The following is a 25,074-nucleotide window of genomic DNA, read 5'->3' on the forward strand; positions in this document are numbered from 1 at the left end:
TTCCAGCTCTGCCTGAATAGCTGTGTGTGGTTGGTGAAGACGTGTACCTGCTCGGGACCTTCATTTGATGTGTCACGGGGCAAGACCTGCCTCCCGGGAGGGCCGTGTGGGTTCCCCGGGGCTGCTGGAGGTGGGGAGGGCCGTGCAGAGGTGCGGGGTGGGCAAGGGGAGCCAGCAGGGTTGCTCCCAGGCTGGGAGGTCCTGACAGTAGGACAGAGGAAGGGCATCCGTGCCAGCCCCTCCGGGCCTCAGTGGGAGCCAGGGCTGGTCCCTCCATCCAGCCTCCCTTCCAGACTCGCTTGGTCAGTTGCTCAGCTGTCAGGGGTACCCAGGGGCACACGTGAGAAGTGCCAGGCCCTGAGAACACAAATTTCCATCCATCAGAGTCCCCCATTTTCTTGGGTCATCTGTCTCTTCCCTGCCTCCAAAGCTGCACGACTGTAGGGTCGCACCCCCAGACACTGGGCACTGGCTCGCACATGCGAGGGGTTCCACGTGTTGAGTGACGGCACAAATTGAGTCCCGAGGTGACCGTTGCACTGGCCACATTGCATGTGCTCAGTAGCCCACAGGAGGCTACCACGCAGGTGCAGAGCACATCCCCCATCACGGAAAGTTCTGTGTGACAGTGGGGATCTAAGAGCCACTTGAGCCACACGGCCCTTCATTAAGTCCCCTACCACCAAGAAGGGACGATCAAACAAAAGGCCGTAAGACACAAGAAGGGTGTGTTTTGCTCCTGAGAGATGTTCTTGCTCAAAACTGAGTCGCCTGTGCTAATAAAATAAGCCCGACGTTGTGGTTTCACAGGCTCCTGCAGAAAAGCGGTAACCTGGTGAGGTAGGGGGTGGGGAGGGTACATGGGCAGCATTTGGCCTTAAGACGACAGTTGGAGAAGCCGTGCAGCCTGACACAGCGTCTCCGAGTGGGGGGCCAGGAAGGGGAGCGGCGGGCCGCTGTGTGGACGCATTCGCGGGACCAAGAGTGGTGCTGGGCGGGGGGTGCAGCTCGCCAGGGGATGGCGGCAGGGACAGTGGCCCTGGGGCAACCGGAAAAGCTTAAGTCACGTCGGCTATCCCTGGTTTATGGAAACACAGGGAGGTGGGGGGTGTGAAAGGCACTGGAGGAGATTTGCTCCGGGCCTGGGGCCCAGACTGACCCACGTAGCAGCGAATTGTTACCGCCGCTTTGCTTTTGCGGTACAGCTTTCCCTTTGTGGGATTAAAGAGAACATCAAAATATTTTGACAGGCCTTTCCCAAATGAGCCCGTGTGGATTTCTGCCCTCGACGCCCAGTGGGGCCGTAGGTGGCCTGGGGGCCCGCAGGGCGGGGTGGCAGCTGGCGGGCAGATTCCGAGACCCTGGTGGCGCCAGGTTCCGGTCCTGGCTCCTTTGGGCACGGCGTGCGTTCGCAGTGTGCGCGAGCCCTTCGGCGTGCACACCGGAGTGTGGCTCCGGCTGGAGGAGCTGGCAGAGTGCGGGGTGGAGGCCACCGTCCCCGGTGGTTGTGGGATTGAGTCCTGGGTGTGTCTCTTAAAAGCAGGGGTCCGTGACACGTCAGCACCTCTCTGGACCTGCCTCGTCTGTAGCATACGGATAAACAGGGGTAAACACGGCCCCCCTCCAGGGCTGCGGCCTGGTCAAGTGGGAGAAGACGTGTCCTCGGCGTGGTGCTGGCCACGTGCTACCCGCTCAAGGCGTGTTAACCAGGGGCACCTGTGCCTTTCCGTGCGCGAGGGGCTTCGCCAGGGCTGTGTTTGCGGGGCACACGTCCTTCCTTATCACCGGAAAAATATGCAGCAGACCGTCCCCCCTCCCCCAAAGGGGGAAACCACCCAGATGTCCCTCGGCTGCGAAGGAGTAAGCCAAACGTGGCCTGTCCCTTCAGCGGGACGTTATGCAGCCATAACCAATACATGCTGCGACATGGTTGAACCTCCGGAACCTCCAGGGAAAAGAGCCAGCGAGAAGGGCCACGTGCTGCGTGATTGCACTGACGGGAAATGTCCACAAGAGGCCAAGCCGCGGGGACAGGTAGCAGACCAGCGGCCAGCAGCCCCGCGGGGGAGTGACCGCTTCGTGGGTACGGAGTCTCCTTCCGGAGCGCTGAGAATGCCTTAGCACTGAACTAAGTGCCATGAAGTTGCACGACACTGTGAATGTGCCAGCGGCCATTGCGTTGTACGTTTTAAAGTGGTTAGCGTTTGATTTTATATGAATTTTATCTCAGTTCTAGAAAGCAGCAGGGGGAGGTGAGCTAAAACCCACTCCTCCGATCCGAGCCGTTCTGTGGTACTTAATACCAGAGGTAACAGTGCCGTCATTATTACTGTTGTCGTTGTTGTTGACTCTCCAAACGGGCTGGAAGAGGCTTCCCTATCCTCTGACCTCACGTCTGTCCTTTGAGTCCAGGGTGTGTGTCCAGGGGGCAGCGGGCAGCAGCAAACCCGTCCTCATCCCAGTGGGACAGTGCCATGTGGGGTCGGGCCGTGCAGAGAGGGGTCTCCCTCCACGATGACTCAGGCAGCTTCCATGCAGGGAGAGGGGGACCTGTCTATAGCGTGGCTCACCCAGCAGGGTGCCAGGGCACCGACCCCACCCCCACCCCCACCCCCACCCATGGCAAACAGCCTGCTGTTCTCAGCCCGGGTCCCCCGGGGGGCAAGGTTTCCCAGCCTCCCACGTCCACCTGCCTCGGGAGTGAGCTCATGGAGGGTGTTTCCAGACCGGCTTCTCCTCTTGGGGTCTGGGAGCCTCTTCCCTGCTCCCCTTCCTGGGATTGGTGCTGGACACCTTCCCAACATATGCCTTGAGTCAGCCTGAGCCTCGTCTTGGGGGTCGCAGACATCATGATTCACATTCGCTTTTAGAGGAATCCCCATGGAAACCAGGCAGGTTTGGGTGGGAAGGAGCTGGCTCCCTGGGAAGCAGGGGGAGGTGCAGCCTGGGGGGGCCTCTGGGGGAGGGGCTGCTTCAGGGGAGTTTGGTCACCCCACTCCTTGCCTACTCTGACGTGGGAGGTCCGAGGGGGTTCCCAGTGTGGAATGTCAGCTCCGAGGGTCTTTGTTGACTACGGGCCCTCACGAAGCCCCTCCAGGCTCTGCTCTCCTGAGCCCAGATCCAGGCATCGAGGGGATGCTAGAGAAGCAGCTCATCTCGGAAACAGAAGCAGAAGGGGAGCGCTCTCTTCCTGGTCTGGCGGACACCAAGACCCCCAAGCTAGCCCCTCATCAGTCCCCAAGGGCAAAAGGACAGAGGCACCTCAACTCCCACGGGAGAGCAGCGTCCCCACGCGCTTGGACCCCTGTGTGCAGACTTCTGTGATCCCAGCCCCTGTGCGGCGCAGTCGGGCTGTGGGCACTTGGCCGCCATGTGGTCCCTCGGAGCTCACCGGGACCAGAGCCTGGCTTTTCCAGGACCCAGCCAGGCTCGGGGCTCAGGACGAAGGCCCCCCCAGCCTTAGCCAGGGCTCCCCGGTTCTCTTTAATATCTCTTTAATGAGAGCAATTTGGCAATGACGTAAAATATGCTTTTACCCTTTGTCCCAGTAATTCCATTTCTGGGAATCTGGCCTAAGGAAATAATCCTAAATATAGGGTAGAAAAACACGTTTCACAAGGATGTTCATTGTGGAGTTGTTTATAGTGGCATAAAATGAAACAACCACACTGTCCATGGTGGTGGGGGGAGGTGGGAAGCAGTGATAAAACAGTGGCCAAATGCTTTATAGCCACTAAATAATAGTTCTGGAAATTATTGTCCAGAATATACGATGTGCATGCGATGGAACATTGTGTTAAAAAGAAAAAAAAAAAAAACAGGCAAGTCACAAGATTATATGTATTGTATGACTTGGGCTCTGTAAAAAAAAACGAAAAAAAATCATGTATAAAAAATAATCAGGAGGATAATATAAAGGTAATATACCAAAGTGCTAATGAGTGGTCTTGACGTGATTTTATCTGAAAGATTTCATTCTATTCATCGGCTTCCAAATCATCTACAGTATTCACACATTGCCTTTCTTAGGTTTGACCTCTAATTTACTTTCAGTAAAATTCATCCTTTAAGGGTGTAGATTTGTGAGTTTTGACAAAGATACACAGTCAGGTAACCACCACCACCACCATCGAGATACAGACTATTTCCAGGGGCCCCTGGGTGGCTCAGTCGGTTAAGCGTCCCATCTCTCGATTTCAACTCAGGTCATGATCTCACACTTCATGAGTTCCAGCCCCGAGTTGGGTTCTGTGCAGACAGTGCAGAGCCTGGTTGGGATTCTCTCTCTTCTTGTGCCCCTCCTCCACTCACAATGCTCTCTCGCTCGCTCTCTCAAAAATAAATAAACTTAAAAAAATTTTTTTTTTTAAATATTTCCATCACCCCACACAGCTCCCCATGCCCCTTGGTAACTGGTTCCCACCCGCACCCTCGCCGCTGGAGAGCGCTAGTCTGAGTTCAAGTTCTGTAGTTGTGCTCCTTCCGAGACGTCACGTACACAGAATCGTGCAGTATGGCCTCGCACTGTTTTACATGTAGAAACAACCGAGCCTGCTTGTTGTTCTCTTACATGTACCTTTCAGAGCTGGATTTCCCAGCTTCCCTCAAGTGGAGGGGAATTAAATTTTTCTTTTTTATCTGACTCAGCCTTTACCCCATGTAGGAATCTCCTGCACTGTAACTCAGATCATCGTGTTCAGATTACCAAGGAATTATCAGTTATCTGTGAAATCGCCCCAGCCGTGTGAAAGTACCTGGACGAAGGAGGCCCGTGGTCAGCACTGGCTCACACCTGAATCCCAAGAGAGCATTCAGGGACTCTCAGTCCCGATCCGTCCCCTTTCCCTTGTAAGCCCCCTGGGCTCCTGCCTAGGCTCTGTCGTCGAAGACGATGCTAGTAATAACATGGCAGCAGTTAATTTCTGTCTGTGAACATTTTATCTTAGGACAGTTTGAGATGTACAGAAAAGTTACAAAGGCAGCACAGAGTTTCCATGGACCCCTAAGCCCGCTACCCCAGTTGTGAACATCTCCCAGAAACATGATACATTTGTCACAACTAATGAACCAGTAGTGATATGCTGTTATTAAAGCCCATGCTTTATTTGATTCCCTTCCTTTTTACCTAATGTCCGTCTTCTGTCCCAGGATCCCACTGGGGATCCCACAGTGCAAGGAGTGGTCCTCCTCCATAGACAGAGAATTCTCATGTTTGGGACAGTTGCTTGGACTTTCCTTGGTTTTGATGAGTACTGGTCAGGTGTTGTGAGGAACGTCCTTCAGTTGGGGTTTATCTGATCCTTTTGTCACGGTTAGACCAGAGGTATGGGTCTGGGGGAGAAAGAGCCTAGAGGTAGAGTTTATTGTTTCTCGCAGTACCTCATTTTACTGCGCTTTTTAGAATGTCCCAGATGCGGTGCTAAGCCTTGACAGACTGGGTCTCCTTTAAGGATTATTAGAAAATAATCCTGTCTAATAAATTCTCGTTTTGCCATTGGCTGAAATGGACTCAGAGAGGTACAGTAACTTGCATGAAGCCACACAGTTAAGAGACTCAAACACAGGTCTCTCTGTACACATTTTGCTTTTAGCCAGTACTGTTTCGAACAGTGGGAAAGCAGAACGTCTGCTATTAAAAACCAGTATGTATTTATTTATACCCAACCTTTCCCCAAAAAGCCTGTGTTGTAACTTCTAATCAAGGCCACATTGAAGCAGCTGGAGCAGGGTCGTGAGAAAGGCAGACACGGGCAAGCCCCGCCTCCTGGACATCGCACAAGTCGGGAGTGGTCACCCCGCCCCGAGCGTGTGGTCGCCACGGGCTTGGTGCCACACGGGGCAGTGCGGAGCCTCGTCGTGTCCCAGGGTCCCCGGGGAGGCCGGTGGGAGGCAGAAGCTTCGAGGCCCATAGGTGCGCTTCTAAAGAAACGAGGCTGGCCGTTGGCTCGGTTTGGATCATCGAGTCCAGATATTTACAGAATGGGCGTTGCTATCTTTCTCTTGTTTGGTGTGGTCTGGCGGTTTTCCAGATGTGTTAGTGGCCATGGCTCAACCCGTGTCCTCTGGCCTCTGTATGTCTCAAGGGGTCAACGGCATGGAGTTTGGAGGCCGACCAGACCTCGTAAAGGGAGGGAGGTGGACTTGGGCCACTACAGAAAGGCCTTTGGCGCATCTGGTACCCGGGTGCCATTGCTTCCGAGAGGAGATTTTTTTTTTTTCATTTGTCAATTAAGTTTTAATTTTAAAATTTAATTTTTAAAATGATCCCCAGAAAGCATCTTCCCCAAGTATGTTCTGTGTCATGATTAGAAGTAATATGGATGAACACTGTGTCATTTAGGAAAATAATTCCTTCATTTAGAAGAAAATGACTACCCCCGTCTCAGTGCCAGGGTCTGTTTGGGCACTTGGAACAGAACAGGTGGAGATTTCTGCTCTTGTGCTGGAACACTAGCAGGGGAGACAGCACACAATAAATACTTGAACGTGGGTTCAGATAATAAGTGTCTAACCAATCCCCCGAGCCCCTGGTTGCACGGATATTCTCGGGACAAGATGTGCAGTCAGAGCTGAGTCATTGATGGCAGAATACCGAGAACGGAACAGTGCATGGGGTGCAGGCACAGGCTGCAAGGTGAGGGGAGCCCACACATCTGCCTCTGGGATGCACCACGGCAACTGTCCTGGTCAGACACAGAGGCTCCTGGGATTGGTGCTGAGGGGTGGGCTCTGTGCCTTTGGGGAAGGGCAGAAGGGATCTGACTGCCCCTCCCCCGCTGCCTCCCCTCCCCCCTCCCCCCTCCCACCGCCTCTGTTTGCTAGGGACCTGCTCTGGAGCCTCCAGGCTGTTCCTGCTTCTGTCCCCTCCTCCTGAGTCTCTTCCCCAAACAACACTCCACCCCAGACCCCTGGCTGGGCCCACAGGACCCTCTGGGAGTGGCCTTCCTCCTTTGGGCAGTCTCCTCACTGAGCACGCCCAGCCTGTTCCCACGCCTGGGCCTTTGCACTGGCCACGAGCTCCGAGCTCCGGGGCGTACTTCTCCTCCACCTCTCCGGGGCACCGGGCACCGCAGCTCTTAGCCCCTGTGAGCGCACCGTCTTGGATTCTTGGTGCAGCACCTGCTGTTTATCTGTGTATTTGGTTTGTTATCTCCTTGCCCCCCTGGGCTCCTGTCTCATCCACTGCTGTATCTCCAGCACCCGGCGTATGGGCCTGTAACGTGATAGATGCCCAACGAATACGTCAGATGAGTGAATGAGTAAATGAATGAATGAAAGAACGAATGTATTGATCAACCTCTCTCCCTTCCTGAGCCCGGTGACCGATCATATCAGGGAAATTTGTCGCAGCCTGTGCCCTCAGCCCTCTCCACCACCACCACTGCATCTCAACTTAGGCAGACAGAAATGGAAATTTAAAACCTGGTGGCGGTCCTACATCCTGATGGTAGAATGAACTCGTCAGGCCATGGATTTTACATTGCGCGCCCTCCTGTGTGCAGCTCAGTGGGGAGTGGCTAGGGCACCGATTCCTGAGTCACCAGCTCGGTTCGGCCCTGGCCAGCCCCCGTCCCAGCTGGCCTACCTTGGGCAAGTCATGTGACACCTCAGGTTCCTCATCGTGCGGTGGGATGGCCCTGGCACCTGCTCCGTTGTGGGGATGGAAGGAGACCTCGCTTGGCGTGTGTCACGGCTGGGGACGTGTCAGCCGTCACATTCTGCCTTCTCGGCTAAGCTACGCTTGCCTCTGGCTCTGCTAAAGTATGGCTTCCTGGGGTCAGGGCGATAAGGACGCTGCTGATACCTGGTGACCAGTGCATCCCCTTGGCTCCTGGTGCCTTCTCTCCGTGACAGGGGAGCTCCCTCAGAGAGTAGTGAGCGGCTGTGAGTTTCTCTCTCCCTGCCCTCACCCCCGCATTGACCGACGAAAGCTGTTCCAGTTCTTCCTTTCGACACAAATTGTTGAGCCCTTGCCACGTGCCAGGCTCTGTGGAGAGAGGGCAGGGAGCAAGACAGACATGGGGCTGACCTTACGGAGCTGCAGCCTGGCCAGGAGGCAGGCATCAGTAGATGACATATGGTAGGCGTCCACAGTGATTAAAGGGGGTGCGCGGAGCGCCGAGGGCACAGGGAAGGATGTGGCCGGGTGGGCTTTAGGGTCTGGGGGGTAGCAGGCCCCCCAGAAGACCTGTGGAGCTGAGGCCTGGACAGTGGAGGAGGAGATGCCAGGGATTGGGCCACAACCGTTTGGGGACAAAGGGCAGGCTAACTGTGTGGTGCCACCGGGTGGGCCATTGGGGAGGGCCGACGGAGAAGAGAAAGTGGGTGCGGCTGGAGGAAGGAGCCTGGCAGGGGTGGAGGGGCACGTGGGATTCGTGCTTGGGCCACCGGGAGCTGTGGAAGGACACTGAACAGGGAATAGGGGGATACGGTTCGTCGACTTGGAATGTGGCCCTGGGTCTCGAGTGGAGAGTGCATATCTGGGTGGGGAGACGAGACCGGGAAATCGAAGGGGGTCTATGACTGCATTCTGGGCAGGAGAAGGCAGTGGCTTGGACACAGTGAGGGCTGGAGAGATCCAGGCTCTGCCCTGTGCTGGGCCCCGCGAACGCCCAGAGGAACAGGGTACAGGCTTTGCCCTTAAGGTGCCCCCAGTCTGGTCCCGACTCTACAGCTCCAAACACGGGGGCGAGTTTCCACTGCAGCCCCCTCCTGCCAGCTGGGATGCTAGGAAAGACGGAGTTCCTTTGGTCTCCAGAGTCGCCCCGTGTCTGTACCAACTCGGTTTGCCTGTTGCCAGAATTGGGGGGGGGGGGGGCTGGGTGGGAGGATGTTTTCTGGAACCTTCTTTGAGGCATGGATACTGTGCCTGATCTTGTAACCAATGTGTGTCTTCTCTCTCTCTTTTTCTTTTTTTCTTTTTGCTGCAGCCAACTGGGTACATGGAAAACTCGGTCTCCTACAGCGCTATTGAAGACGTTCAGCTGCTGTCCTGGGAGAATGCCCCGAAGTACTGTTTACAGCTCACAATCCCTGGGGGAACAGTCTTACTGCAGGTAGGAGAGACAAACATGAACACGCAGTTTCCTCTGCCCCCTCCGCGCTCTCGCACTCCGCTTTCCCTCAGAGGAGACGGCCAGCTCCCAGGAGGGAAGGTTATTTAGCTTCGGGCACATTCTTCTCCAGCATAAGAAAGGTATAAACCGTGGGGCCCTCTCTGGGAGACGAGCAGGGAATGTGCACAGACTGAGCTCCTACCGCCTGCCCTTTGCAGCCCAGGAACCTTACGTCTTACGCTTTTCTTTCTCGCCACAAACCTGAGAAATGGGTCTTTTGATCTCCATTTTACAGATGAGGTAACTGAGGCACAAAGGCATGTTTTTAGGCCTTAGAAGGCCATAGTAAGCAACACATGCCACCTTTTGCTCTACTTCGAGTGAGGAGGAGGTTCTTCTCGTCGGTCTCAGTCTTTTTTTTGTCCTTTGAGAGAGAGAGAGAGAGAGATTGGGAGCGTGCACACCACGAGCAGTAGACAGGGGCAGAGGGAGAGAGTCTTAATCAGGCTCCCCGCTCAGCCCAGAGCCTGATGCGGGACTCCCTCCCACGGCCCCGGGATCATGACCTGAGCCGAAATCAAAGGTCAACCGACTGAGCCCCCCAGAGCTGTCTCCTTGGAAAAGGGTGCGTTTTGTGCGTATCGGTCAGGGCTGTTGTTTGGAAATGATACAAACATTCAAACTCTCTGAAGCGAAAAGAATTTGATGCTGTAATTGTGTTCAAGTAACTGGGAAGTCTAAGAGAGGCCTTCAGGCATAGCTTGATCCAGGAGCCAAGTGATAATAATATTCAGGGACTCTCTCTGTCTCCATTTTCTGGCTCTCTTTCTGTGCATTGGCTTCATTGTCAGGGACGGTTTCTCCATGCGTGAGAAAAATGGACTTTTTTTTTTTTAAGTTTATTTATTTATTTGAGAGAGAGCATACACGTGGGTGCATGAGCAGGGGAAGGGCAGAGAGGGAAGAAGAGAGGATCCCAAGCAGGCTCCTCACTGCCAGCAGAGAGCCCGCCTCAGGGCTGCAACTCATGAACCGTGAGATCACGACCTGAGCCAAAATCAAGAGTCGGTTGCTTAACCGACTGAGCCCCCCAGGCACCCCGGGAAAGAGGGACTTCTATCCTTAAAAATGTGAGAGCCCATTTTCCTTCCAGTACCCTTTGGTAAAATCTCATAGAAGATTCTGACTGGCCCTGCTGTAGTCCCCTACATCCCAGGGATGGCCCCACCCTAGGTTACATACCCAGCCTTGACCATAGGGGGCTGTGTCCTCTCATGGCCCTTCCAGGACCTTGTGGTCCGGGAGAGGTGGGTCCACCAGGCAAGGAATCGTGGCTGAAAAATTTGCAGCAGTGTATACATGCGATGTGTCCTGTGTCGTTTCGGGCAGAGCCGTCCCAGCCTCCGGCAGGGACCCCGAGTCAGAAAGTGCTCATCTAGAGAGAATTCGTTCTCTTGTCTTTGGGAGAACAGGCCCTTCTTTTAGGAACGTATTCTTTCTAACTCTGTCACTCCAGGGAGATCTGCCCTGAGCCTGAAGAGATGTTCCCTAAAACGCATTTCCAAAGCGGCCACTAGATTGTGTAACAACATTGAAGGCGAGAGGCACATGGTCTGGCCTCTGAGGAATGCTGAGCTCAACAAGCTGACTCTAACAGCTAATTCTTTAGAAAAATCCTCTTCTTTACTGTCATCCCTTGGAGGACACCAACATCATGGCCGCCCGTCTGTTTTCTTCTCAGTTCTGGTGCCCTCTGCACTTGGCTGTCTTTCTTCTACCTGCCCTCACCTTTTCCCTCCTCCCCACCCCCCAGCCCAGCCAGCAGAACTCTCCTGTCTGTCCTTCCGGCCCCTCTGACAGCTGCCATCTGGAGTCTGTGGGGGCAGCCACTTCCGGCCCCCTTGGGCTGGGACCTGAGCAGTGGTGGGACGTTCGGCGGGTGGGGACAGTAATAGCATCCTGTGGAAAGCTGGAGAAGAGGGGTACAGAGAAAATCCTACTGACTCACAGAGCACCGAGCCAGCCTGCCCCCTGTGCTGGGGGAGGAAGGTAAATGAGCCCCTTGGCCCCATTCTCGAAGAGTTGTGGGGCTCTCTGGGGAGACCGAGCTCTAAACACGTGACTACAGAGATAACAGCTAAAATAGAGGCACATCCCGGAGGGCAGGGAGTGACTCACTCGGCCTGGGGGGGCCAGAGGAGGCTCCCCAGGGGTGGCGACGTTATAGTGGGGCATAGAGGGATGAGTAGGAGTGTGCCAGGATGGGGGGCACACACTCGGGGCAGAGGGAATGCGGGTGCAAAGCATGAATGTGAGAGAGGGGGTGTTTGCTGCCCTGGAAGAGAGGGGGAGGTAGGTTCAGGGCCCTGTGGATGATGTCCAGAGCTCTTGGGTCACAGCCAGACTCTACGGGTCTTATTAGCCGAGTGAAGAAGCCAAGGCTATCTTCCGAGGGCAATGGGGAGCCATGGAAAGCTCTTACAGGTTGGAAGGGACAGTAGAGGGATCAGTCTAGTTGCAGGACAGAGAGGGAGGGAGCACCAGAGGGAGGCAGGAGGGAGGGAAACCTTGAAGTAGTCCAGCTAGAGCGGGGAGGGCCCTGAGCCCCAATCTCCTGGGCTGTATAGTGGCTGCTGCTTGACCGGCAGGAGGGCCGCATTGTTCCGGGGTCTGGAGGGGCCGGCGTCCCCCCCAAGGAAGGCCCGAATGCCGCTCGCCCAGGGGTGGAGGGGCAGGGAGGCTTAGAGGGATGTGGGTTGCTGGGCAGTGGAATGTCCCTTTAACCCAGGCCGTGGCTGCGGGCCGGCGGTTATGACTCGCCTGGCTGGGGCTGCGTCCGGCCGTGGCCTCGCGTCAGAGCTCCCCCTGCCGAGCCGACAGGCGGGCCTGCGCCAGCACCCCCCTTGCTCGCTGCCCCCCCAGCTCCGGTGGACAGAGGCTGGAGCAGGAGAGCAGGACTCACACATGCCCTCCACCCCATTACTCGGGGAGCCCAGGTGGGTGCAACCCCCCCCCCCACCTCAGCCTCTCCCTCTGCCATTTCCATCAGCTTCCACCTTACTTCCTTCTCATCATCGCCCTCCTCCCTCCCCCCCCCCCCGATTCACGGGTGGTATGTGACCGCTTTGTTACATAAGTGGGTTCCGAGTCATCTTGGAGATGGGCTTTGGGCTGGAAGGTACCTGAAGCCCCAGGGCGGCGCTCCTCGCGTGCTGTCGACACGGTCCGCAGGAGCCTTCTTTGGGTTTGTCCCGGTTTGTGTGATGGGACCCGGAGCTGTGGCATGACTGAGCAGTCCTCCCTGCCGTGCGTGCAGGAAGGACCAGGACGCAGCCCGCTGTGCTCAGGGGGCAAGGCCGCCTGGAGCAGCTTCGTCTGGGTCTGGGCGCCCCTGGCCGCAGGGCAGGCACAGGGTGAAATGCCCCCCCCCCCCCCCAGTGGTGCCTTCCGCCGGCAGCCACTAGCCACACTGGGTTGTCTGCATTTTAATTTACTGAATCAAGTTGAGAATGCAGATCCACGGTCCGCTGGCCGCATTTCGAGTGCTCGATAGCACACGGACCTAGCGGCTGCTGCTTGGACGGTGCAGATAAAGACCGTTTCCGTCATCGCAGAATGATGGAAGTGCTGCACGGGGCTGGACCCTGGAACTTCTCGTCGCGGCCCCGTGCTCCACGCACCGCCTCCATGCCAGAGGAAGTAACCTCACAAGGCTGGAGGGTCTGGCCTGTTCCAGCAGCTCTGAAGAGGGTCACGTCCTGCTTCATGTGCACGGCTGTTCCCTCCCGTGGGGTGATGTTGGGGTTGCAGGGGTCCCCACCCTCGCCTGCCAGGCTCTCGCTCTCAGTCTCTCTTTCGGGTTCTCGTACCCACGTGAATCTGTTTTCCTCTGTCTCTCTCTGACACTTTCTCTTCTCCCCGTGTCTCCCTCTCTCTCGCTGTATTTCACTCTCTGCCTCTCTTACAGTTTTTGGTTGTTTTTTTTTTTCTGATGTCTTTCTCCATCCCAAGCCTCTCTCCACCCCAGGCCCTTCTCTCCGTGCGTCTTGACTTAACTGCCTCTGTGTCTCCTCCTCCCTCTGTTCCTCCCTCTCCAACCTCCGTCTCTCTCCCAGGGACCTCCTGACAAAGCTGCTTTGTTAGAATTTGAATCGGTGCCTCACTCAGACCTCTGGGAGCTGACCTATCCGAGTTCAGGGAAGGTTAAGAGACGATCTCTGGCAACCGTGCCTTCTCCCAGCGCAGAGAGCCCGAGCGATGTGCCAGCAGGTCGAATCCCCAGACAAAGGCACCAGCCTCCCAGCCTTGTCCAGTTGGTGTCTTTCTGGAAGCTTTGTGTTTTTCAGCATGAGCTCCCTAATGCCATGTTATTAGAATCCCCGGGTGCAGAAAGGGCCTATTTATCTTCTTTCCCCCCTTAATGCCCTTTGTGCTGATGTTTCATTGTGAGGAAGTAACTACATAAGAACATAAACGGTGCAATGAAAGCATCCAGGGCGGGGGGGCTCCTTGCCGGCCTGTGGGGTGGGGTAGCCAGCATTAAAGAGCCCTGTGGCGCCCATCGTCTGGGGATTTCTGCCTTGCAGTTGGGTTTCTGCCCATCCGTGAGAAGTAGACAGGAGCCCCCTGCTCCTAAAACAGGGTCCAGGCGGAACCAGAACAAAGAGACTCTCGTCTCCCGATGGTCTCAGAGACCGGCTCTTCTCCCAAGAGGATCTCCAGAGGCCAGGCGTCAGGGGCAGGGACAGGGTGGGTTCCCTTCTTACTGGAAGCCAGTGAGAAAGAGCTTTCCGGTCTGAAAAGCACGTGCTGTTTTTTCCCTAAGAAGTTGGGCCAGGAAGGAGAACTTGGGAACAGTCACCCACAGTGCACCCTTGGCTGTTTTTCTCACCTCTCGAGACAATACAACAATGAGAGAGAACTTGGCAACTTTCGAAGAGGAAATTAGGCAGAATTTGCCTGGAACGAGGCCCTTCCAGTATTAGAAAGATTTATCGCTAGGAGAAATTAGCACTGGCCTGAGCAGGCCTGCCTGCCTCCAGGGGCTCTTTCCCATGCTTGAATCCAGTGACCCCCCCCCCCCCCAGGACTCTGAGCTGCACCCTGCGTCCCACGGGGCCAAGTCGTCCTGGCTCAGCTGCCCATACAGCAGTATAGAAACCCTGTGCAGAAACTCACCCTTTCCTCCGGGCCACGTACAGCCCAGTCCGGAGTGGACCTCTCCTTTCCATTGGGAGGCACTTAGAGGTAGTATGTCGGGATCCCGGACATCCCCCCGCCCCGCGCCCCGAGCAGCATCCGTCCTTCTTCGAAACCAGACAAATCAGAAGCAGGAGCAGTTCGTGGCCCACTCTCTCTGGCTCCATCAGTGAGAGATGCGCCGCCCCTCTCCGGGAGGAAAGTTCTGGCCCCTTCTCTGTTTGCGATGTGGGGATTGGAACCCGAGCCGAGTCCTTCCTCCCCGCCCCCTTTCACCAGGCATAATGCCTTCCGATTCCCCAGCCCAGTTCCTGCAAGCCTGCTGGAGCCCAGACACATGGCTCTCGTGTTGGGGGCGGGCAGCCTGTGCGGCCTTGGACGAGCAGCAGTAACCTCTCCAGGGCACTGATCTTGTCTGTGAGCTGGAGTTGTAGGACCTGCCTCCTTGGCTGCTGTGAGGACCAGCGTTACTGCACGTAAAATACTTAGCTCTGTGCCTGGTCATAGGAGGTTTTCGGGGAAAGACCGCCGTGACTCTTTTTTTAGTCCCAATCAGATACACCTTGGGGAAGAGACGGGATCAAGACTGAGTAGTTCTTTTGAAGCCTGACTGCACATGAGGTTTTCTTCCAACGAGCAGGATGGGTCATGCTTCACCCATCCATCTAACTCTCCACCCACCCAGTCCGTTTATGTATCTGTCCGTCCACCCGTCTGCCCATCCGTCAGCCATGCATCCACGTGTCCATCCAGTCATCCATTCAACATCTCAGCCAATCTTTCATTTAACAGACGTTTCTCTGGGTTTTGCGGACGCAGTAGTGAGTAAATCAGACATGGTTGCTGACCTCATGGAGCTCACGGCCTGGAGAGAGAGAAGAACGATGAGATCAGCACTTGCAGGGCAGGGTAGGGCAGTTAGATGAGCTTTCCACCGCCTGAGGTGGTCCGGGATGGCGAGGGAAAGGGAAAGGGGGAAAGGAATTCGGGGCAGAACTGAAGGGTGCGTAGCGCAGCGGGCCCTGAGGGAGGAGGAAGGCAGAGTGTTCCCGGTAGGATGTGTGTCCGGTGTGAAAGCTACATGAGAAGCGAAGCAAGCCGGCTCATGCTCGGTTATGCTGCCGTGGCAAAGCAGCCCCAGCTTCTCAGTGGCTCAAGACACCAAAGGATTTTTTCTCACTCGGGCCACGTGTCCGTTGTGGGTCAGCGGGGAGTGCTGCTCACGGAGCCGGTGCCGTCTGGCATGTTCCTGGTTTTACCCTGCTAAGTAGCGTGCTGGCTCGTAGAGGCTCCACTGGAAGCGACGCAGGTCACATCCACTCACACTTGGTTGGCCACGGCCAGCCCCGTGGCTCCGAGTACCTGCCACGTGCTGGGAGGAGAGCTGGACACTTTGCGGGAGGATGCTGATAAGACCACAGCAAGGCTGGGCCTCAGGTTGCTCATCAGAAGCGTGGCAGGAAGGGATGGGCTGGGCTAGAATTGGGTCCCTAACCTACGGCCCATGGTGTCTTCCAAAACTGCCTCTGTGTGCGTGTGTGTGTGTGTGTCTGTGGGTGTCTTTGCGTGCACCTGCATGTCTGTGCAGTGGACACATGTGCACTGTAGTTGGGTGTGATTCTGCAGCTTGTTTCAGGTTCTCAGAGGGATTCAGATTCCCATAAATCCCCCCAAAAACCAAGAACTCCCGAATGGGTGATCCTTGAAATCCCTTTGAGCCTCCAGTTCGAAGAGCCTCATTTGTTACGATGGACGAACGTAGCCACGGCCTCTGTCTTCCTCCACAGCGCAGCCAGCCCAGAGGGCACAGCGAGGGCTGTGGCCACCTCTCCTCCCGGTCGCGCTGGGGAACGATGAGCCCAGCGGGTGGGGTGAGGGGACGTCTGCTGTCTCTGCCTCCCTGGAGCGGAGGCACGGAACCGGATGGCACCTCCAGCATTTGCCCCCGTGTCATGAGTCCACTCGGCGAACTTGGTGACCCCGGCTTCACCGGGGAGGTAGCAGTTAATCCGACGGGACTCTGTCTCCTTTCCCAGTCCCGTGGGCGGGATGGGGCTCTGAGAGTGGCGGGAAGGAGCGTGGTCCCAGCCAAAGTGCTGGAGGGGGCGAGGGGTGCGGAGGACAGAGAAGGGGCGTGTGCCAGACAAGCTGTAGCAGCGAGGGCAATGGTGTGGGAGGGTCAGCTCCCAGGCAGGTGGCAGGGCCCTCCCACCTGCTCGGAGCTTCTGTGCCTCGCCTCAGAGTGAGGTGTGCAGAGCAGTTTGCTCGGTGCCTGGTAGGTGACATCAGCCGTGGTTCCTGCCCTGCGCGTCTCAGTTCAGCCCCGTGCCTTGGGGAGGCAGGCTCCCCGGGTCCACGGTACAGGCGGGGTGGTCCAGGGTCACACAGCTGTTTTCAGCTGGGATCCACCAGCTGCTCCACTGAGCCCACACCTGCGTTCTTTCCAGAACGTGACTCTGACCTCCTCCAGTTGAGATGCTCACGGGATGATGGAGGCAGCTGGGAAGCTGGGTGTGGGCAGGCGCGGGGGCTCTCCCACGTGAGGAGGGACTTGGAACATGCAGGGGGTTCTGCCGGAAAGGTCAGGCCGAGAGGGGAGGTGAGCAGGGCAGGTGAGATGGGGTTGTGTCGCTGAAGGAACCTTCTTCCCCTTCTAGACCGCAAGGCTGCTGTCAAACAGGACACAGCAGACCCAACGGAGACCTGGGGACGTGGCCCCAGGCACCAGGGCAGGGGAGGAAATGTGCACAGCCATCTCTGCTTAGCAGCAGGCCGGGCACGTCGAGGTGGAGGTCGAGGTCGGGCAGAGCCAGACCACCTGGGGGGTGGGAGGAGGGCTCGTGGTGGAAGCAGGGGAAGCTGCCGCTCCGGGGCTGGCCAGCGCCTTCTGGAGGAACAGCTGGAGAGAAAATGCTTTGGAACGTGCGTTTTTGAGAAGGAACAAGTGTCCAGTGGTGCCTTGTGGGTCAGTCAGGGCTCTTGGACGTAAGCAGGCAAGATGGACTCAGGCCGTCTCCAGCAGCAAAGGAATATACCGGAAGGATTGACGGGAGCCTGGAGAACAGGCTGAGGCAGGTGGTAGCACCGTGCCCCACCCAGCCTAGGGTTTCCCTTTAGCGGAAGACACCCCTCTGCCTCATGATGAATTCTTAACCCCTTCATCCCCACATTGCTTGGCTCATGACCCAGAGTCCTGGGCAGGGGCTTCTGACTGACGCGACCGACGCGGCCTGGATCACCTGCTCCTCACAGTCAACCAAGGGAGGGGCGCCCCCCCCCCCGCCTTAAAAATCCCCAACAGGAGCTTGCGTGCTGGGGTGGCTCCCAGAATGGGAAGGGCTGGGCCTGGTCATGGGGAGACCAGGTCTGTGTTCGATTCGGCGGCCGAGGCACAGAAAGGGAGTCACTGTCTAGTGCTTCCTACCACTGCTCTGCTTTCTCACCTCCTGCTTTGTGTGCGTGTTCATTCATTCTTGTGCAGCCAGCCCCGCAGCGGTACCCGGTCCTGCTAATCAGCACGGGGGATTTGGGCATAAGGCTCTGCCCTCAGGGCACCTGGGTGGCTCAGTTGGTTGAGCATCTGGCTCTCGATTTTGGCCCAGGTCATGATCGCAGGGTCGTGGGATGGAGCCCTAAGTCGGGCCCTGTGCTCAGTGTGGAGTCTGCTTGAGATTCTCTTTCTCAGAGACTCTCTCTCTCTCTCTCTCCCCCCACACACACACCTTATGGGCATTGCCCGGTCCCACTGTGCACCCCCAGGACCAACAGAGCAGCCCCTCTGAGCACTAACTATCCATACCTCCCACACCGGTTTTCTACTGCTGCTGTCACACATTACCACACCTTTAGCGGTTCAGACAACACAAATTTAGTACTTGTTTGTTTCTAGTTCTGGAGGCCAGAAGTCCAGCACGGGGCCCACTGGGCCAAAATCAAGATGTCGGCAGGGCTAGAGCCTTGCGGAAGCTCTTGGGAGAATAGCTTTCCGTGCCTTTTCCAGCTTCAGAGGCTGTCTGTGTCCCTTAGCTTGTGGCCGCATCCCTCCAACCTCTGTTTCTGTCTCTTCTCTCTGACCTCCAGCCTCCCTCTTGTAAGGACCTTTCTGATGACATTGACTCACCCAGAGAACGCAGAATGACCTCCCCATTTCAAGGTCCTTAACTTCCTCAAATCTTAGCAAAGCCCATTTGCCACCTAAGGTGAGGCCTTCGCAAGGACAAGCATGTGGACCATCTCTGGGGGTCCTGTATTTGGCCTCCCGCACCTGCCCCTCTCTCTGGCCAACTTGGGTGTGTTAAAAAGCCCAGAGATGGTTGTGGGCTGGGCGTGTGCCGGGTAGGCTCACACCGGCCGGGACCAGCCCCTGAGAGCAGATCCAACGCATCTCTTCCCAACTGTGGTCCAGGGATTTCCCTCCTTGTGGCGTGGAAGCAGCCGCAGTGGGATCGTTTACAGCACAGAAGGTGGCACACGCTGTGATCAGGGCTTTTCTATTCTGCGAGCCTGTTGTTCCACGTTTATCAGCACCCCACAGGCCGTGGCTGCACAGATCCTGATCGGTGCTGTTTGTAAAGTGTCTACACGTGCCAGGCGCTGAGCTAAGCAAGCGTTTTGCGTGGATTATCTCATTGTTGGGGATCTTTGCGTCGCTCTCCCTGAGCATGGGGTGTGTTTTTTCATCCTAATGAACAAGAAGTGTCACAAGACCACAGAGCTAGGTCAGCACGGATGGGAGGTGGGTCAGCCACAGACCCTCCGGGGTGCTGCTGGTCCCGTGAGACTCCCCTTCGGCCACCACCTCCCCAGTCAGGTGACAAAGGCTCTGTGTCTTCAGGGAACTTGAACCCAGGTCTCTTGGAGACTCGGCCGCCGCAGAGGTCCCTGAATCACATGGAAGGTGTCCCCCGGCCCACTCCCACTCAGGGCAGAGATGCCAACTTGCCTTGTGTCCACAGGCTGGTATCAGTCTGCCAGTCTCTGAGTTTGCTCACGGGGACCTGGTACCCTTACCCTCCCGCACTGGCCACGGAACAGGTTCGTTTATTCAAGCCCAGAGATTTCCCCAAACTGTGCCCTGGGAGAGCAGCTGATGCCCCATCGAGGATCTGGGTAGGGCACCTGGATCCCCTTGACAGAGGGTGACCCGAAGTTGTACCCGCTTGTGCATGTGTGTGTGTGTGTGTGTGTGTGTGTGTGTGTCCATGCAGGCTGGGAACAGAAGTTGGACTTTCATACTTGGAAAGAAGCTCCAGCCTTTGTGAGAGTCCCGGGACCATGAAAGTCAGGGTCAACTTAGAACAGAGGGCTGCGGGGTCAGGCGAGAACAGACACTGCATTTCTGCCCTTAGGGATGGTGACTGGAAAACTTGGAATGCCAGAAACTTTGTGGTTTACAGCATGAGTCAGACTGCCTGGGTTCAAGTCCTGGTCCCACACCTACTCCCTGTGAGCCTGTGGGAACGTTCTTAACCTCCCTGAGCCTCAGTTTCCTCGTTTGTACCGTAGGGGTGACGATGCTGACGGTCCCGACTTCCCAGGGTAGACTGGCCAGGACCAAACAAGCCAGTCCACGCATGGACCTTAGCACTGTGTCTGGTGCACATTAAATGAGCCATAAATATTGCTGTTATCACCCAGAGCCGTGCTGGAACCGGGGGTGAGAGCCACAGCAGCGTGACAATTGCAGTGCCTTCCTCGGGCCACGATTCACTTGAGAGGGATTAGTGATGACAGTAACGACAGAGGCTGTGTTTCTGTGTGAGCACGTACTATGTGCTAGGCCCGATTCTGTGCACCTTACAGGAATCCTTCCCAACCCTCACAGCATTCCTGCAAGATAGGGTTAGTGGCCCCGTTTTACGGAGAAGAAAATCCAGGCCCAGTTGCCAAGGTCTGCGAACTAGGGTGGTGCACCTCTGGGAAGATTTTGCTCCCTGCACAGTGATTTTTAACTCGAGTCCACCTGAGTTCAAGGCCAGGCGCTCTCTCCCATGACTTTCTGCGGTTGGCAAGAGGTTCATAAACCCACAGGCTCTGAAGCCAGCCTGCCTGGGTTTGAATGTACTTAGTTGATGTGAGACATCAGAGACTCAGTTTCTCCCCCTGTGAAATGGGCGTAGCCACCTCACAGGGCTGTTGTGAGGGCTGATGACAGAACACGTGAATAACAGGCGCCAGGTGTCTGGAGCAGTGCCTGGTGGAAAGGAGGCACCCGATCTGCTCCTACCACCGTGCCTCTGTCCGCTCGCCCCGGCCCCTCCCGTGATCCTAATGAAGTCAAGATACGTGTGCAGTGAAAGCTCTTCAAGCAGCCGGTGTCTGGAGTCACTTCTACCCAGCAAATTGTAAGCACGCAGCGGCAGTGGTGACTCATTTCAGAAAAGTCCCCCCGGTTGCCACTTCTGTTTCGGTTTTTGCGCCCGAAAGGTTCAGCTGGGTGGGTCCCTGTGCTCGGGCCGCAGGGCAGACCCTGCTGGACGGGGCAGCCTGGGGCCCGCGCAGTAGTGCCCTGACATGCTGCAAGCCGGTGACCGGACCTTGCTGTCCTGTTCTTGTCGTTGCAGGCTGCCAACAGCTACCTGAGAGACCAGTGGTTCCATTCGCTGCAGTGGAAGGTAAGTCCTGACTCGGCGGCTGCTTTCGGGCGGCCGCCTCGTCTCGGGCAGCCTCCTGCCGGCTCAAATCAAAGCTCGTCTGTTACCCGGAGGCGTGAGGGCAGACGCCTCCTGCCTTCCAGACAGCTCAGCCCGGGAGCATCCCTCCAGTGCACGAAAGCCTCTCCCCCTTCTCCCTCTGACGTCCGGTGGCTTTCTCCCTGCAGTGCCGAAAAGGCATTCCTGCCCCGTTGGCCATTGACTTTGCTCAGGAGCTTTAGAGCGTTGGGCCTGCTTCCAAAAGGACCATAGAAGGGCTTGCTTTCAGAACAGGGGCCCGCCTGAGGGGCTGGGTGAGGCAGGCTCAGGGTCTCAGGGCTCTGGGTTCAAAGTAACTTCGGAAGGTTGCTCCAAACGTACGTTTTCCAGGGAGTCCACCACCCAGCCATTCTCCCCGCTCTTCACTTCCTGTCCGTTACCTGGTTCTTTGGCCCAGTTTTCCGGTTCGAGCTCTGCATAGGATGGTCCAGAGCCTTTTGGCACATAAGGAAATCAGTCCTCTGCTCGTCACTTTCGAGACCCAGGGGCCAGATCTGCTGAGAAGGGTCCTCCCAGCCCCCCGGGGAGTCCCCGTTGTGCTCCCCCGTGTGGAACATGCAGTCAGTGCCTTACTTAACACCCCGCCTCCCTGGCTCTCGCGCCTTCTGATAATTTTAGTTTAGAACAAGCCGTGACAGTCCTGTGGCCTCACAGAGCCAGCAGGGTAGGGCCGCGATGACCGGGGCACGTCCTGAGCTGTCGTCTTCACAGTGAGCCAGGGAGCCGCTGAGGATGAGTGGCCGGCCCTGTGCAGAGTTTAAGGCCTCGTGCCATGTTGGGATGACCGAGGGGACACTCGGAATTCCTCCCGTGCCTCTAGAGGGACGCTCATCACAGCCGGACCAAGGACGGAAATACCACCCTGCAGAATTACATTCCTGGCCCTAAAGAGGGTCACTCCCCTCCTCTCCCCGCTGACAGCTGCAGGGCCACTTGCTTTGTGCTGTGTGACAGTCTTGGAAACTCAATGCAAGTCTCCAGGGGAGGGAAGGGACGAGAATTTATTGAGCACCTACTGTGTGCTAGGCTCCTCATGACCATTTCACCCTTGCCACAGCCTTATAAGGCTGATTCCCATCGCTGCTCCCATTTTATGGATGGGGAAGGTGAGGCCAGGCTGGCCCCACTCCCATAGCTGGTCAGGGCTAGAGGCGGGGTTCTCCCCTAGGTCTCTCTCATGTCCACAGCTTGGCGAACGTAGGCAGAAGGCAGCAGACTGCAGCTAGGAAGGCAGAGTGGCACATTCCTGCTCACAGAGTCGGCAGGTGCTGCTGAGACCTCCGTTTCCCCAGCGAGATTATCCCGCATCCCTGGGGCCTGGCTCTCTGCGGCCCTGCGTGTCCCAAGACAGGCAGGGCTTACGTCAGGACCTGCAGGGGGCCATCTGGGAGTTGAATGCCAGAGCATTCCAGGGGCAGGGAAGATAACAGGGGTAGTGTGGTCAGGGGGCCTACCTGAAGGAAGAGGCCATTTCATTGCCACACACAACGGCTGCCTGGCCTCTGCCCCGTTCTGTTCTCTGTATGTGTTTTCCATGTGAGCGGAAAACTCAGTAGGTGATTGCCTTGTTTTGTCCTAGCTCAGGAAGGGGCAGGAAGCACTTGGAGACAAACTGCCCCCTGGACAGGTTGGGAAAATGCCTCATTGCAAAGGTGGCCAAGATCAATGTCAAGGGAGCGGCTGGCTGTTTTTAGTGGTAGTCCACAGAGCTCTGCTTCCTGCCTTGTCCCAGTCTGCATTTTCTTTAACTGTCGTCTGCGGCCTACGGGAACACCTGAGAGGCAGCGCTCGGGGAATTCGTGAGTAGTGTGCAGCTACGAGGGCTAACTAAGAAGGTGGGCATAGAAAGCTGAATTTTGGGACACCGACTGGCTTAGAAAGATGATCGGAAAGTGACAATCTTGAAACGTGAAATTTAAACATGAAGGATTACATGTGGGATTTAGGCGATTGATTGAACAAGTACAAAAGTGGGGACCCCTGAGCTTCTAGCAGTTTCCAGGAAAACCTGGATGTCCGCACTCAATGTTAGTGGTGTTTGGTTTCTTTGTGGTTGTTAAATTAAAAACAAAAACAAAAACAAACAAACCCCAAAAGCGTCCAGGAAACCCAAGTCAGGGTTTCAAGGAACTGGTAAATGCCGGGCAGTGTGCAGCCCGTTCGTGAAGTGGTTGATGGGGACGTTTGTTCTACCTGTATAAGTATTCGCTTGTGACTTAGGTGTGTATAAGACCCTGGCAGTTTTCCTCCTTTGACAGTTGCCCCCACTCCAATAATTTAGGTATGCTGCCACCAGGTGGCAGTGGTATCTTAGCGTGAGCAACTTGGTTTCAGTTTTGATGAGACTGGAGGAGGGAGGCATGCTCCCCTTCCTTTTCAAAGTGGCAAAGAAATTTAAGGTGTTTGGAGGCACTCTGGGCTAGCAAAATTGAGCCGAGAGACTTGGATTCGAATTCTGGTTCTATAGCTTACTCGTTTCATGGTATGCATTGATTCTAGCAAGTGTTCATGAACTCAGATGCAGTTATGATGTGCCAGGCATGGCTGTGCACTTTTCTGCTCATTGTCCTTCAGGACATGGGGGAACCAAGGCTCAGAGAGGTGTAGTGACTTATCCATAGCCACACAAAGGATTTTAGTACACATTTGTAGGGCTGCTTGATCCAGCTCTGCCTGATTCTGAAGCTTTGGACTAAAGGGTCCAAAGAAGGATGTGACCTTCTGCCTCTCCTGTGACAGCCTCTCTTTTCCCTGCACTTACAACTAACCTTCTTGGGTTTTTCCTTTTATTTTCTTTTCAATATCTTTTTAACAAGTTAAAACTAAGAACTTGAGAAATCCTGCAGCTCGGCTTGATTTTTTTTTTTTTTTTAATTTTCTAAGTACTGTTTTTGTTGGTTTTCACCTATACTAACACGTATATGCATATTGTAGCCACAGGGCACATAGAAAACCCATTCTTTTACTGGTGAAGAATGTTGCCTATTAAATACTACATTCCCATTGGTTTAGTTTTTATGGAGTTGTTCTGGTATCTCTAGGGCATTCTCAACAGAGAATTGTTCCCAGAGGGGCCACAATTGGTTCTCTGGGGCTTAAAAAAACCTTAAGTTATTACAATAGCATGTGGCCCTCCAAAGTTCAGCCCCACTCAACAAAATCTTTTATTTTTTTTTTAATGTTTACTCATTTTTGAGAGAGAGAGAGAGTGTGTGTGTGTGAACAGGGGAGGGGCACAGAGAGAGGGAGACACAGAACTCGAAGCAGGCTCCAGGCTCTGAGCTGTCAGCACGGAGCCAGACGCGGGGCTTGAACCCACGAACCATGAGATCATGACCTGAGCCCAAGTCGAACGTTCAACTGACTGAGCCACCCAGGTGCCCCTAAAATCTTATTTTTTAGCATTTAATTTCAAAGAGAAGAAGGGAAATGGGGGAGAAATGTTTAAAGGCTCCTGGGGGAAGAATAATTAGGAAAAGATTGAGAAATGCTCCTGTGGAATGTACCTCGAGTCGTGCTGTGGGACAAGGCAGTGTAAATACACTACCTGTGTGATGTTCTTGCCAGCCTCTGCTCCGTCCTGGGAATCCCGTGGTTCGGTGGCCTCAGTGTCAGACTTTGTTCTCGTGCAGTCACGGTCCACTTGGGGAATTTCCTCAGCCCGGGCCCCGTGTTTGAAGCATCATCTTATCTCGCTGAATAGTCGCTTGTTGCTGTCATGCATGTGTTGAAATCTCGAGTCACTGGCCCAAGTTCCCAAGGCAACCCAGAATGGGAGTGAGGTTTGACCCGCAGCGTCCCAACTCCCAGAATCCCCTTCCCTGCCCCCCCTGCCCCCCAGCAGCTCTGCTGTTCCTCTCCGGCCTCCTCCCTTTGACCGGCACTCTTCAGGGAGACTCTTCCCACAGGAGAACAACCAGCATCTCCAGGCCCAGGAAGGAGGGTGGGTTGGGCTTACTCTGGGCAGTGGGATCTCCCAGGATCCTCTGCGGCGGGGCAACTGTCCTGAGGGCTCCCTGGAGAGGCCAGCCCTGTTTGGTTTGGGTGGTTTAGCCCATGAGGCCAATTCCTGGGGGTGTGGAAGCATAAACAGTTGTACTGAGTTAATGAGGCCTCATCTCTGACTC

The 25,074-nt window shown here is 55.7% G+C and overlaps 1 protein-coding gene across 1 annotated transcript in view; it reads left to right on the plus strand.

Moving 5' to 3' along the window:
• CMIP (c-Maf inducing protein) overlaps positions 1-25,074 on the plus strand; it is a 234,964-nt gene that overhangs the window by 133,815 nt on the left and 76,075 nt on the right. Inside the window, exons 2-3 of the mRNA XM_047078821.1 lie at positions 8,931-9,056; positions 20,819-20,869. Of these exons, the coding sequence (XP_046934777.1) occupies positions 8,931-9,056; positions 20,819-20,869 (177 nt within the window). The remainder of the gene's footprint in view (positions 1-8,930; positions 9,057-20,818; positions 20,870-25,074) is intronic.

This window comes from Lynx rufus, unplaced genomic scaffold (genome assembly GCF_022079265.1).
Source record: "Lynx rufus isolate CCGP_SWC_20201006 ecotype Redwood Valley unplaced genomic scaffold, mLynRuf1.p SCAF_16, whole genome shotgun sequence".
NCBI lineage: Eukaryota > Metazoa > Chordata > Mammalia > Carnivora > Felidae > Lynx > Lynx rufus.